The sequence below is a fragment of the Quercus robur genome, chromosome 12 (genome assembly GCF_932294415.1).
Source record: "Quercus robur chromosome 12, dhQueRobu3.1, whole genome shotgun sequence".
Taxonomy (NCBI): Eukaryota; Viridiplantae; Streptophyta; class Magnoliopsida; order Fagales; family Fagaceae; genus Quercus; species Quercus robur.
This window is the reverse complement of record NC_065545.1, coordinates 7,705,197-7,719,862: the sequence shown is the minus strand read 5'-3', so window position 1 is coordinate 7,719,862 and position 14,666 is coordinate 7,705,197. Positions and strand designations below refer to the sequence as shown.

At 39.7% G+C, this 14,666-nt stretch overlaps 1 protein-coding gene and 1 pseudogene across 3 annotated transcripts; one reads left to right on the top strand and one right to left on the bottom strand.

Moving 5' to 3' along the window:
• Window positions 1-1,628: 1,628 nt before the first annotated feature.
• Window positions 1,629-4,082, bottom strand: LOC126709671 (uncharacterized). Of its 3 annotated transcripts, none has more exons than XM_050409992.1 (3): window positions 3,882-4,082; window positions 2,101-2,236; window positions 1,629-1,942 (listed from the first exon to the last, which is right to left on the bottom strand). In XM_050409992.1, exons 1-2 carry the CDS (start codon window positions 3,981-3,983, stop codon window positions 2,102-2,104), a joined length of 237 nt encoding a protein of 78 aa, XP_050265949.1. In that variant the 5' UTR covers window positions 3,984-4,082; the 3' UTR covers window positions 1,629-1,942; window position 2,101. The 3 variants fall into 3 exon arrangements, with proteins under 3 accessions (XP_050265949.1, XP_050265948.1, XP_050265947.1); XM_050409991.1 differs by having other exon boundaries at window positions 1,629-1,939; XM_050409990.1 differs by having other exon boundaries at window positions 1,728-2,236.
• A 1,928-nt stretch (window positions 4,083-6,010) lies between these two features.
• LOC126708089 (protein BPS1, chloroplastic-like) lies at window positions 6,011-6,872 on the top strand (annotated as a pseudogene).
• Window positions 6,873-14,666: the final 7,794 nt, after the last annotated feature.

Sequence of the window (14,666 nt, the reverse complement as noted above, 5' to 3'; positions counted from 1 at the left end):
AAACCTTTTTTTTTTTTCGTCAATAGTTATATTTGTATCATTATATGTTCTCACCAATGACAGATTATGGTTGTCCTTAAAAGAGTGCTTCTCAAACTTTATGTTCAGAGATGAGTGCGTAGATTTGGGCTTTTGAATAAAAGGGGGTTGACTAATGTTAGTAAAAGATTGAAGATATTATTTGGTACTCCCGAAGTATGATGATGTGGTGTTCCATTTTTTCATATTCATAGTGAATTTCATTATGAATTTAATTAGTGACATCCACTATGGATATGAGAGAATGAAGCACCATATCACAATACTCCAGGAATATCTAATAATTACTCAAAGATTGAGCAGAGACGAATACAATTTGACATGGACGAGTCACTAGAGGAGCGAGCTGGGATTAAGCATCTTGTAGCAGTGGCTTCCAATTATAATTCCAATTCGCTAGACCTAAGCATGGAGACCATCATAGGCCTTGGAACATTAGATTCCTTGCAGCTTGGAAGAGAAGGACCTAGTCAAACAAACTTGGAATAAGGAAGCAAGTCAGTCAAGTGCTTTTAAACTTGTGAATAAAAATGAAGTTTGTTAAAGAGGCATTTTGAACAATTGCCGAGAGACGGTCAAGGAGCTTGAAGCTGGAATCGACCAAATTTAAAAGCAACAAGAAACATCAAAGAGTAATCTAGCACTAGCAGTAGCTAGAAACCTTTAGGCGAAGATAGAGGAAGGTCCCATGCAGATAAGAATCACATGGAGACAATAGTCCAGATTTTGTCTTGAAGAAGGCGACTCCAATTCCAATTCTCTACATTTGATGAACCATCATTGGTTTTTTTTTGGTTAAATTCATTTATCAACTGTCATCGACATCATCCAAAGAGGTAGAGGAATGAGATTGGGGAATATTTATTCCAAAATTTCAAGAAGGGTTTTTAAATCTGCCAAATCCCCGTTCCAGGATGAGCTAGGAGAGATAATCACCCCCACTACTTATATAAGGAAGTGAACGAAAGCTTAATTGAGATGCCTACAGAAGAATAGATGGGAGATATACTTCTATAGTCCTATCCATGAATCCTCTAAAAGAGTTTGGTCCATATAAATTGTCAGAGATTTCTTCAACCATGAATTAATTTTTGTGCGACCAGTATGCATTTCATGTATTTATTGACATTGATGTCCATTCTCGTCTCAAGGAAACAACACATTAACTGGTCTTGAGAGATCAACACTGACCAGTGACAATTGACGTCAAGAGAGAGTGTGCAATTTGACCTAGTGTCGAGAGAGAGTATTTCATGTAAACAGAAGTCTTACATTTTTTTGTTTATATATATATATATATATATATATATATATATATAAGTAACAGAAGCCTCTAACAATTTGTTCACCTGTTGTCGAGAATGGCATTCCCAAAATTATATACTACAAAAAGATGATCCATTGCGAGTGATGAGAGGCATTCACTCTCCAACTTAAGTCGATAAAGCTTACCTCAGACGCTAAAGCGACATTTTGGTCTTTGTAAATGCTTTGTAAAGTATATAAATTATAAAACAAGAAAATCCCTCTTGTTCTGAACGAGAGGCATTCACTCTCCAACTTAAATCGATAAAGCTTACCTCAGATGCTAAAGCAATATTTTGGTCTGTGCAAATGCTTTGTAAGGTATATAAACTACATAGCAAGAAAATCCCTCATGCTCTGAATGGTAAAAAAAAGCCAACCGATACAAAACATCAGTATAGCCCACTTCTTAATTGACACTTACAGAAGAAATTTAGTACTATCACAGATGACAGAGCTGTTATGGAAAATATGCAAATTAAATTTCCTTGGTATAAGCAAATATAGTTTTAAGTGATCTGTCTGCAAAACAGATTACTGCATTTCTCCCATCTGGATCAACTCTTTCTTTTCTTGGTGCCAAATCTACTTAATACTTCTTTTCCATAAGACCCAATAGAGATAAAAACAAAAAGAGGAAGTTAATTTTATAAAAGAATCACTGAAAGTAGAACTTCAATATAAGAATGATTATGATTCTTTCATAGGATTAGCCCTTTATTTAATATACAAATGTTATCCTTCATTAAGGCTGACCTCAAAGACGAGTGTCATCAAACACCCAAGGCTCATGTAAAAACAGCTCCCGGCCATTCATTTGGACTGTTCCTGCAGCAATATCCTCTGCACGCTTCCTCGCCACTTCAGCTTTTCTGGCTGACTCATCAGCATCCTACATTAAAGTACATATGTATTAAGAAGGATTATTCGGTGGCAGATCAATTTGATACAATACCTCCAATTGAGTAGAAATCTCAGATTTGATTAATAGAAATGTGAGTGGGACTGTGTAACTTGAGTCCTAAGGCAGGCCAAGGACACTAGACTGTGTGGCTAGGCCCTTCAAAACAGGCAATTCAACTTTGCTATGAGCAATCAGATCTGAGATTAGCATTTAACTCTTTGAATGTGATTCATTCTTTTTCCACAACATCTAATTCCTAGTGCTGTTAAATAACTGCTTACTAGCAGCTTAGATGTGAATTGACCTGTGTAACTCATTGTAAACACCTTAGGAGAAGTACTAGCAGCAGGGGAACACACCTGTGTGTGCAACACATGATCTGCTACCAATTGGGTGTTCCAAATTAGCTTTCCAAGATGACATGGAAATGGCAAGGAAAATCCTTTACTTTATAGAGGTTATTAGCAGTAAGCACTAGATAGAATTGAAATATGCAAGCTAGTGGTGCATGTGCATCAAGAATCTACCACTTTAATCAGTCAGTAAGGTTTATCTTCATTACAAGCACTATCAGTTGAGTATCTCTGTGCATGATTGGGGAGGCTGTGAGTTTTATTTGAACTTTGAAGAGCCTATTCAAATCTTTATGGCTTCTATTATGTTTGCTAATACAACTTAAAATGAAATGCCAAAAATTATCTTAATTGCAGAGGTGGCTCTCAATGAGATTGTTTACTTCTTTAGGTAAACCCAACTTAATCTTAAATTAATATTATATAAGTTTTGATAAGTCATAAATTTTATTAAAAAGTATAGAAAGAGCACATCCAAGTACTCAGGTTGTGGAGATGAACTGCGTGGCAAATCATCTAAAATTACAACAGTCAAGAAATCGCAGAAAATTAGAGAATTAATGACCAGTGAAAACCATCCAATCATACACGGAACATGAGGTCATCTTTCAATCCGTCATAGCTTATTCAATTCCTTCAAATGTCTGGCTATTCTGTTCTTTCCAAATAGTCCACATTATCCACAAAGGGATCACATTCCAAGAGACAGATAGATAGCTACTAAAATTTGACAAGAGACTACAGGGTTGGTATCATAACTAAAACAGTTCCTGAAAGTGAAAACCACATATGAAGCATAAAGTAGAAACAGAGTACTAAATCAAATACATAAACTTTAATAAACCCAGATTCCCATTCCACCACACATATGTTGTCCTCCACATACGAAGTACCTACACCACCATCTCAATTCTCAAGCAAAAGTGTATACATCACCACACCACTAATACTTGTAAAGCATATTATCTCATCTAAGGGTCTCTAAAATCTAAACCCCAAATCATTCCTACACAACTAGGCACAGAAATATCAATTGGGCCATATGGGCATAGACATTCAGTTTCTATTCCCAAAAAAAAAAAAAAAAAAAATCCAATTCTAAGCCAAAATATTAAATAAAAAGAAACCCAATACATATTTCATCAAATAATCCAATTCCAAGCCAAAATATTAAATAAAATAGAAATAAAAAGAAACCCAATTCTCTATTTCATGAATACAAGCTTCTTAAACAGCTAAGGAATTAAAAACATGAAAATAAAAATTGAAAGAAAAAGGACCTTCTGGCGCTTCCAAGAGAGGAACTGGGCCACCGTGATGGAATTGGGGCTTGGCTTCTCATTCTCAGTTCCTTGCTTCTCTGCTTCTGCTTCTGCTCCCATCTTCTTTCTCTTTTCTTTTCAGATAGCGCGTCTTCTCTCGTTCGTGCAGCTAGAGTTCTTTGTTATTCCTTTTTACTTTAGGAATAGCCGTACGCATTACTCTTTACATATGTAATAATTTATAAACCGACCACATTTTGATAATTAAATAAAGTAACCCAATACTAAATAAATTCTAATTTAATTATTTACCAAAAAGAAATTCTAATTTAATTAAGTTTCTTTTTTTTTTTTCTAAAGAAATTCTAATTCTAATTTTTTTAGGGGAAATTTATAATTCTAATTAACTAAAATATTGTATTTTTTATTAAAAATTCTCTATTTTTTACCTTATATAGGGTCTGTTTGAATAGAACTTATTTTGTTAAAACTGAAAACTAAAAACTGAAAACACTGTAGCAAATAAGTGAAAAAACGTGGATGATATTATTTGGCTGAAAGTACTGTAGCTCAACTGAAAGTACTGTAGGAAATAAATACCAAAGTTTTATTCTAATTTTTTTTTTCACTCCTCACCGTACCCTAGCTAAGCCTGTGCCTTCGGAGAGTTCCACGCCCACCAGAGATTGATGAAGGAAGACCTACATTGGTCCGACGCTGGCGAAGAGCCCAGGTGAGAAATCCACGAGGAGGACAACCCCAGTCCGACGTCGGCGTCTACTTTTCCTTCCATAAACCCATTTCATCCTCTTCCCCACCGTCCCTCGAGCTCCGACCCATGACACCTCTCTTCCCATAAATATATGTTCCTGTAAATTGTTCGACTTTTCGTTTCATGTGAGTTCTCTTGACTTCAGTCTTGTATAATATGCTTGTCTTTTCTATTTTTTTTTTTATTAAAATACTTATATTAATGTCTTTTTGGTTTTATCTGCAAATGGATGTCATATTACCCAGTACTCAAGGTATTTTTTCCCCCTTTCCTATTGATTTTTAAAATTCCATAAATGTTGCTCGGTTTTTTTTTTCCCAGTGATAATATCCATTGGTTTTGTTTTTTGCAGTGCCCACACTTTTCCAAGTTTTAGTTAACCATTGAAAGTGTTCACAGGGCTGACAATGGTTGCTCATAAAATGTAATGTTTCTTTGAATCTCTCTATTTCCTTTGACAAAAATGATACATCCTGTAGCTTTCTTTATATGTTACAATTGAATGTGTTTAAGATGTTCAGATGCAGGAGCACATTCAACATTACTTATTAAAAAAACTGACTAAAAGTCTAAAACTAATATTTTTAGGTGAAAATATAATTTTCATCCTCTTCCAAGCATTTGGTCTATTAAGCTTATGTTATTATGTGCTTTGTGTAGTTTTGTTACTACCCAATGACTGTTGCTGGTCTGTGAAAAACTAATAAGTGACCTAGTATTTAAAGCATCTATTTTTAATTTACTAGTTATTTGATAAGTAGTTTGCTAGGAACCTATTGTGGTCTCCAAATCTCCTGTTGTCCTTAGGCTGTATCTACTATGACCTTAGCTTAGCTTAGTTTACTGTCAAGTTTAGCATTGTTGTGGTGTTGATTCTAATATACTCTGTTGCTTGTTGCTATACTAATGCTGATGTGCCTAGCATTGAGCTGATAATTGGCGCTAGTATTCCAGAGGGCTTATGTTAGAACCTAGTGCTTGCCTGCGTCAATATTGTTGCTGCCTTGAGCCTTCATTCCTGTGTAAGCAGCCTTAATGTTTGTCTAAGCTGCTTACTACATAGCCTAGTTGATTCTGCCTGTTACCTTTGCGCATACTTGTGCTTACTGTTGTATCTGTGGCTATGTTGTTGGTTATGCAGTCTTATCAAAGCCCATCCAACAATGTTAGTTCTTGTTAAGATTGAGTACTAGGTATTCTTGCACACATTCATTAGGCTGTTACTGATTGAAGTGTATGGGCCTGAATTTTATTGAGATAAGCAAAGCTTGCAGTAAGTTAGTTACTTAGCCCATGTGCATAAATAAGTTAATTAGGTGTTCAAATAGGTGCAAGAAATTGGTGCTTTCTTATGGTTTTCCTGATGGTTTTTCTAATGTCATCCCTGCCCGTTTTAACTTTCTTGGACATCAGTGTGTATTTGCTCGATATATGCAATGCTTTTAGCTCTGAAATCTCAAGGGTGAACCAGGGCCATCTCTTGCTTCAGTGTGTGCTACACAATTTGGATTCCAGCTCTTCAAAGCAGTTTATCAAGGCTCGATCTTCACTTGATGCATGGAGACAGCATATTAGTTCAAAGAACCCTAGAGTTGAAAACTGTTCCACCCATTTTGAACAAGCTTGTGGAATCACTGGATCTTCCCAAGTTAAGAACTCAACCAAAGGGAAGGTTTTAATGCATGCTATGTATGGGGTTAAGGTGGAGACGGTATTTATCTGCAGTGTCTATGCTTCAGCCTTCTCTGGTTCTGCAAGAAAGTTGTTTGATTTGAATGTTGATGACAAATATATGTGGGCTCAAGCTTTGACCGGTTTGCAAACTAGCATTAATAGCGAAATTAGAAATTTATATTCAACTGGAAGATTTACAATTTCGAAAGAGCTCGAAGCAGTTGATACAAGTGTAAAGAAATTGTATCGCATGATCCAAGATGGTATGGACCCTATTGAAGTGGAAGCATTCCAGAATTCCGTTTTAGATTTGGCAAGGAGAGTAGAGGGACTTTCACAGGGACTAGACTTCTTACAAACCAATATGATGGCTTTTTTCATGTAGTTTTAACTGGGCATGATGCTTTGCTCTGTAATGTTAGAGAGAGTGGTATTGTCTCTGACCCAAAGCTAGGTTGCAAAGTAGTAGAAAGAGTACAATCTTAATTATTGGGGGTAGCTAAAATTTGTTTGGGGTTTGATGTAGATTCTTTTGTATTTGATATTATTTTGTTGATTATTTTGTATTTGATATTATTCTGGCTAAATGGCACTTAAATAAATCACATTTGTGAATTATGTCATTTATTTGGATTATTTTACAATCTATTTGAAGAAAAACTATTTGCTTTTGCCTTTATTATGCAAATTTATTTTACAAGTCATTGGAAATCTGTTTTGAGTGTTCAATAAATCTTTTAACACTAAAGTATCATAAATTTTCTTAAGAGCAATCTAGTATGAAAGTGATAATTGGCCTTAATTCTACTTGTGAAAATAAACACTCTATGCCAACAACAAAACACTCTTTTGTGTGAATTTGGATATGCCTATCAAGTGTCCTGAAAGTTTCTAAGATACAGATTTAACACTTGAACCTTATGCTTCACAACAGAACAAATCCACGAGTTAATGTGAGATGTATCAAGTTTTGTGAGCCCTCAGTTCTGCTTACCAATAATACAACAACAAATGCATTTACATTATTGAAGTTTGTGAACCATCAATTATGGTCCCCACAAAAATTAGTTATCGTCTGCACATATCGATGCTGTGATATCAATACGAACCTGTTTCATCTCAGGTTCGTCCAAGATTAAGATTGCTTCTGCCACGGCATCGTAATGACCTCTCTCACTATGTCCAGATGTGCCCCCTGTAGATCTGGAACATTCAACGTCATTGTTTATCTCATGTGCTCTAACAAAATTGTGAAGAACCATTGTAGCAACAATGATCAAGTTTTGAGTGTGTATATGAAAGGGTGGCATATTTCTCAAAATTTTCCATTTATTCTTCTAAACTCCAAAAGTTCGTTCTATGACCAAACGGAGTGATGAATGGAGATAATTGAATCTCTCCTCTAGACGATGCAGCACTTTAGAAGGCCGAAATTCTCCAATGTGGTACCTCTCCCCCTTATATGGTGCAAGGAACCCTTTCCTCATAGGGTATCCTGAATCAACCAGATAATACTTTCCTGCAAATGAACACGTTTAGTACATTAGCATTTTCACTACATTAATACATACTTTAATACTGTAATTAAACTGCATATTTACAAACCAGCTGGAGTTTTTGGGAAGTTGTAACTCTCATTATTTACAATGCTTAAAAGAAGTCCTCGTGTCATGCACTGACCCTTCCCATCCAACATATGTGAATGTGAACTTCATGTCAAAGTCACATGCGCACATGCAATTTGTTGTGGTGGTCCCCTTCCTGCCATATTATGGGAGCTGCTCATCAACTGGTACGACCACGGGGACGTGGACCCCATTAATCGCACCAATGCAACCCTAACCATTGCCATAAAAATACCATGTGAAATGAAATACGTGGTATGACCATAAAGATAATTTGAATAAAATCAAGTCAAGATACCAAATTCACAAAGTACCTTGAAATGTGGCCAATATCAATCTGAATGCTGAATATATTCTGGCACGTCCCAAAATGTACGATCAATAGGTTGGATAATGTCCGGTGCCATAACGGTGGCTAACAATGTAACTACCATGGCCACGTGTCGATGCACTATCTCACTTGAGTGCTGAAATCTTTCCTGCACCATTTTGTTACCCTCAGCATGACCAAGTACCATCAATGTCATTGCCAGAGACTCTTCCACGCAAACTCTTTTTGGTACCGTAATATCTATACTGGCTTAGTGTATTACACAATTGTCCAAACACATAGCTTGACATTCTAAAATTTCTTTGACATTTCTTCTCATTTCCAGTTAATATATATTGTACCCATTCTAAGCCTGTTTGTATATTCGTATGCAATGGTACTTTGGTCATATAGGTCTCCACGTAAGCTAGACATGCACACCCGGCTAGATATGCTGCGAGTACAATGTCGTCGCTTAGGTCGAAGTCTGCGTCCCTGCATATGTTACCGACTTTAATTGCATGTACATTTATTCATGTGATACTATAATATGTAGGCCAAAAACAAGTTGTTAAATTTTATTGAACCTTTATTAGTACTAGGCTCAAACTATGGTCGTACCAATTGCATTAACAATCCTAAGCATATGCTTTCACGATTTCATCCAAGATTTCTCAAAACTAGCATTATGCCCGTGCCATGCACGGCTTAATCAAAATTCATATGTAGATAATTTTGTAATTAATTTACTTAAAATTAAATAATAAAATAGAAAATAAAAATAAATGAATATCTTTTAAGTTATATAATGAATGTGTATTGTGTGAGACGACAACAACAACAATAATAATAATAATATTACCCAAAATGAGATGAATAAAATTCATAAATTATTTTTTTTTGTGAAGTTAATTATATATCAATGATGGGCTTGGCTTCAAAAAAAAAAAAAAAAAATCAACTAAACAAAATGATGGTGCTGCAATCCATTTATTTTGGAGATAGGATTTTATTTACTCTTAATAATAAAAGGATTAGATGAAGACTTTGGATTGTAATCCAATTTATCAACTTAGAAATTATAGGAGAAGAAGGTAAGAATAAAAAAAATTATACATTTTTTTTAATAAAAGAAAGTACAAAAATTTCCGTACGATGCATAGGGCTTAATCAAGAATTGCATGTAAACTGAAAATAAGAAAATATTTCTTAGTTTCATTGAAATTAAATAATAAAATAGATAATAAAAATAAATTATTCTTTACCTTTTTTGTGGAAGTGAAGTACTCTTTTAGTTTAAGTTAAAACATAAAAAACCACAATATACACACAGATATAAATGAAAATGCCTAAGATTGAATATATAAATGCAATCCATAAAATAATTTAAAACATGGTTTAGTAAAAGATTCAATTAAAAAAATTATAATAAAATGTTTATTGTAGGGTCATGATTCAGGGCCCAAGCCCAACAGGTATGGGGTTCTGGCTCAAGGAGCCCGAAATAATGAATTTATAGAGAGTGGGCTACAGAATTAGGCCTAAACGAAGTGTGCACTAGCTAAAATTGGGCCATGCAACAATCGAAAATAAGAAAGCCCCCTTTCATGTCCATTAGATGTTTAATCCGAGGAGACGTGGAGGACGTATATCGGTCCCTGCTCAAAGGGTATGGTTCTTACACTGTTTTTCTGTTCTAAGTTCCCTTTTTTCTCCCTCCCCTTCTTCATGGGGACTCCCCTCTCTTATATAGCCCCCTTAAAGTCATCAAGGCCTTACATTTGTTGATCATCTGGACCTTCACTTGAGTGTCCGTCCCATCGGACATCTCCCCCATCTTTCTGTGAGTTGTGGTAGCCAAGGCAACATTGTTCACAAGTCCTCTCCACATTAATGCGGCCAGAAAAGTAGCTGCCATGCATTTAATGTGGCAGCTGCAGCCTCCCCCTTGGCATCTTACACTTTCTTCCCTTTTACGGGCTTGTGGGGCTCATCTTTGTTACTAATGCTTGTAGGAGTGGATCCTTCTAGCAGACAGAGTGCATGTTTGAGCTATATTTGGTACGTTCGAGGAGACATTTCTCCTCGGACCGCCTTTTAAGCATCTTTAGGCCCATAAGAACTGGGTCAGGAGCCCTTTTGGCACCCACACCTTCTCCTCGGACGTGGTCGAATTTTCATACGGGAGCCAAGGCCCATTGTATGATCTTGGGCCTTTGCCCCTACAATAGCCCTTCAAAATTCTGGGTTTTCCCTATTATTCGAGGAGAAAAGGCGGGATTTTGATACTTATGGGATTACTTATTATAATTCCTTGACTCGCGTGTGTGGAGGTACAGCCTCACGTGCCTCATTATTGCTACCTGCGTTTCGTAACCCACGAGGCGCTATTAATTGTGCCAGGCGGCTTTATGTCCCCTGCATCCAACGGTGGGGCGCCTAATCGACGGTTGACATTTCCCCAATCCTTTAGGCGGGAGTAAGCCCGTTCAGTTCCTTCTTACTATGTAAGGCCTCTGAGGGGAATTATTCCCCTTTTTAGAAAAAGCACTCAAACATCCTAGAACACTCCAGTATTTCCTCTTGCAAAACATTCAAAACTCCATAGCCACTCCCGTGAGGATTTCCGGCGAGTTCTTCACAAGCTTGAGAGGTTTAGGATCTTCGCTCCCGTAAGTATTCATTTCCCGTATTCCTTACCCTTTCCTCTCAGTTGCCTTTCCCGGCTTCCTTTCCTAACTAAACCTTCTTGGTATCACCTAGGGTTAGTAGGATGGGTAAGTTTGAGAAACTGGTAGATTCTCCAGCCGGTATGGAGGGTTTCAGGACCAAATATCGTATCTCGCCGAAAGTAGGTCTAAAGTATTACTCCTTGGACCAGATCTTAGTCAAGAGAAGGACGAGGCAGGTTGCCATTCCAATGATAGCTTTCATAGAAGGAGGAATGACGATCCCCATGGGGAGGATAACTAGGGATTATCTGCGCAGTCATAGGTTGGCCCCCCACCAGTGTGCCGCGAACATGTTCCGAATCCTGGGGTGTGTAGACGCTCTGTACGAATAGATGAACCTCAGCTTCTTATGGCATGATGTAGTTCACTTGTACGAATGTCATTGCCTCAATGAGTCATATTACCTGAAATCCAGGTCCGACGAGGTGAGGCTGATATCCTGCCTTCCCAAGTCCAACAAAGGCTTGAAGGACGATCATTTGATCATCTCCGGAGCATGGCACGACGGTCTTCACTGCCCAGTTAGAGCGGGAACACCAGGTAGGGCACTGTAAGGTCAGATCCCTCGGCGGGGATCTTAGTCTTAACCTTTCCTCTCACTTATTTCAGTTTTGGTTTTGGTTATTTGCCTTCTCGAACTGACATAACCCTCCCTTTGGGTATTTTGCAGACAAAGAACAAACAACTCCGAGGATAAATCTGGTCAACGTCCAAGCCCTCAACTTCCTCCTAAGGTCCGAGATCTTTGTGAGTGAGGACGAGCAACTGCATGCCGCTCCCCTCATCTTGGACTACGAGCCCCTTTCTCGCGCTTTCGTGGACGTGGGTCAAGCCATAAGGGCTGGAAGTCCCCAATTGGCCCGCATCGACGTTTCTAAACCAGGCTTTCTTGCTCGGAGAGACTTGCCACCAGCCTAACTGCCTGTTCAGTGCGTTCTCCAAGAGGTAGCCGCCTCAGGAGAAGGAGTTGACTCCTCACATTCATCTCTTGAGGCTGAAATCGACCAATTCCGCTTCGCCAAGGAGGGAGAGGTGCCAACCAAGCCTGTAGAGCTCTCAAATTCCGGCTCGGACATTGATCGTTTCTCAGCGGCTCATACTCCTGGCCTGGTAATTGCTCAAATTGACACTAGCCAAGAGGTTGAAGAGGAAGACATGGACTTGAAGCCGAGGTCCGGTCTGAGGGGCCTTCTATCCAATAGAGACAAGGGGCAGTCTTCCAAGGATGCCCCCAAGGAGCAGGTTACAGCCAAGCTTCCCCCTCCTCTTCCTCCCTCCACTGACCTAGCGCTACAACCCCTTCCCAATTTGAGGTGGAAGAGGCCAGTGGAAGAATTGGAGGAGGGCAAGATCGGTCCTGAAAAGGTGAAGCAACAGAAGAAGGGTAAAGAGCCCAAGGAAAAGAGGACAAGGTCCGTTGTTAGCCGAGATGAGGCGGCTATGAGGAGGGAGCAGCGCACCTGGTCCCCACGCCTAGAGCTGGACGGCGCCCCTATTTTGTGGGACAGAACTCTCTGGGAGTCCCAACGAGGGCAGGCGTCTTATCTCGTCGAGGCCTTACAGCAGCCCCTCCTTCTACCTCATAACATGGAGGGGCTCCGGGCTACTCGACAACTGGATCTCTTCATGTCGCTGAAGAGAGATCTAGCCATGGTAAAACGAAGACTCCTCTTTATTTAGTTTCTTTATTCCGCACTTGCCTATTCGTTATTTTCTTTTAATGATTCCTCCGTTACTCCCGTGCAGGTCACTCAACAAATCTTCGTGGCTGAGGAGTGGGCCGAGAAATCCCGGGAAGATCTGAACATTGAGGTTTAGTCTCGCCTTGCCGCGGAGAAAACTACCGGTGCCCTTAGGCTGGAAAGAGACCGCCTGAATAAGGAGATAAAGGAGGCACTTAAGGCCCGAGACAGCGTTGAGGCGGGCCTTAAAACCACAACCAAGCAGGCTGAGGACATGCGCCAACACCTTCATCTGTCCGAAATAAACCTCGCGACCGAGAAGTAAATGGTCTTGAACCTCAAGGCAGAGCTAATAAAGACAAAAGAGGCGGCTCGCCTGGCCAAGGAGGCGGCTGAGGCTGCGGTAGCAACCTCCTACGAGCGCGGAGTGGCGGATACTGAGGCCAGGCTGACCGAGGAGGTGGCTACGGTTTGTAGGGACTACATCACCATGTCCTGGGGGGTGGCCTTGGACCGGGCGGTAGTTCCCGCGGACTCCGACCTTAGGAAGATTGAGAATATCTTCTTTCTTGAAGATATTCGCGAGATTCTGGGTTTAGTTCCTCTTGAAGAGCCCCTCTCTGCTTCGGTCATTGCTCCGGATTCCCTTATACCTGAAGCCAAAGGGGGAAACGAGGAGGTGCAGCCACCTGCGAAGGACAAATCGCCTGAGGACGCCCTCACTATAAGGGACGTTGTCGTGCAAGCCAAGGAGGCCGGACCTGAGCCCAAGGTAGGAGACGATCACCCAGAGGCAGAGGTCCCTACAAAGAGCTCAGCCCAAGATAAAGCCTAGGACATTAGTGTAGGATCTTGTAGTTGTTTTCTTTTATCTTTTATTTCCTTAGTTTTTGCCAATGTTTGTAAGGAAATACGTTTCGGAGCCTAATGAATGATATGATTTCTTCTTTGAATCTTGTTTTATTGCTTCCTTTTTTGCCTTTGTTATGAATGAATTTCGGCTATGTCACTAAACTTTTGAGGACCAAACGTTACTCGAAATTTAAGCAATACGGCTAAGTATAAATGAAAGAATGATAGTTAATTTCCCCCAAGCCTATGGTCCGAGGAGCCAGGCAGGACTTGAGTTCTGTTTAACACTTAGATAAAACTGCATCGAGGTTAATTTCCCCCAAACCTGTGGCTCGAGGAGCCACACAGGACTTAGGTTCTGTTTAACACTTAGATAGGACCGCGTAGTAGTTAATTTCCCTCAAGCCTGTGACCCGAGGAGCCACATAGGACTTGGGTTCTGTTTAACACTTAGATAGGACCGCGTAGTAGTTAATTTCCCCTTAACTTGTGGTCCGAGGAGCCAGGCAGGACTTGGGTTCTATTTAACACTTAGATAGGACCACGTAGTAGTTAATTTCCCCTAAGCTTGTGGCCCGAAGAGCCACACAGGACTTGGGTTTTGTTTAACACTTAGATATGACTGCGTAGTAGTTAATTTCCCCCTAGCCTGTGGCCCGAGGAGCCACACAGGACTTGGGTTTTGTTTAACACTTAGATATGACTGCGTAGTAGTTAATTTCCCCCTAGCCTGTGGCCCGAGGAGCCAGGCAGGACTTGGGTTCTGTTTAACACTTAGATAGGACCGCGTAGTAGTTAATTTCCCCCAAACCTATGGCCCAAGGAGCCAGGCAGGACTTGGGTTCTGTTTAACACTTAGATAGGACCGCGTAGTAGTTAATTTCCCCCAAGACTGTGGCCTGAGGAGCCAAGCAGGACTTGGGTTCTGTTTAACACTTAGATAAAAATGCACAATGGTATGGCGCCAAGAATTGCAAACTTTCATTAATAATAGTACCTTTTCAGGTTATTTACATTCCAAGGACGTGGTACTACATGTTCATCTAAATCTTCTAAAAAGTAGGTCCCTATGCCGGCCACCGAGGTGATATGATATGGGCCTTCCCAATTTGGTTCGAGCTTTCCCCACACGGGATTTCTTGTAGTGCCCAGAACT

Coding starts and splice junctions, on each gene's coding strand:
- LOC126709671 (XM_050409992.1), bottom strand. CDS start 3,983: ATGGGAGCAGAAGCAGAAGCAGAGAAGCAAGGAACTGAGAATGAGAAG. Junction 2,237..3,881: donor TCTCTTGGAAGCGCCAGAAG/GTCCTTTTTCTT, acceptor ACTTTAATGTAG/GATGCTGATGAGTCAGCCAG.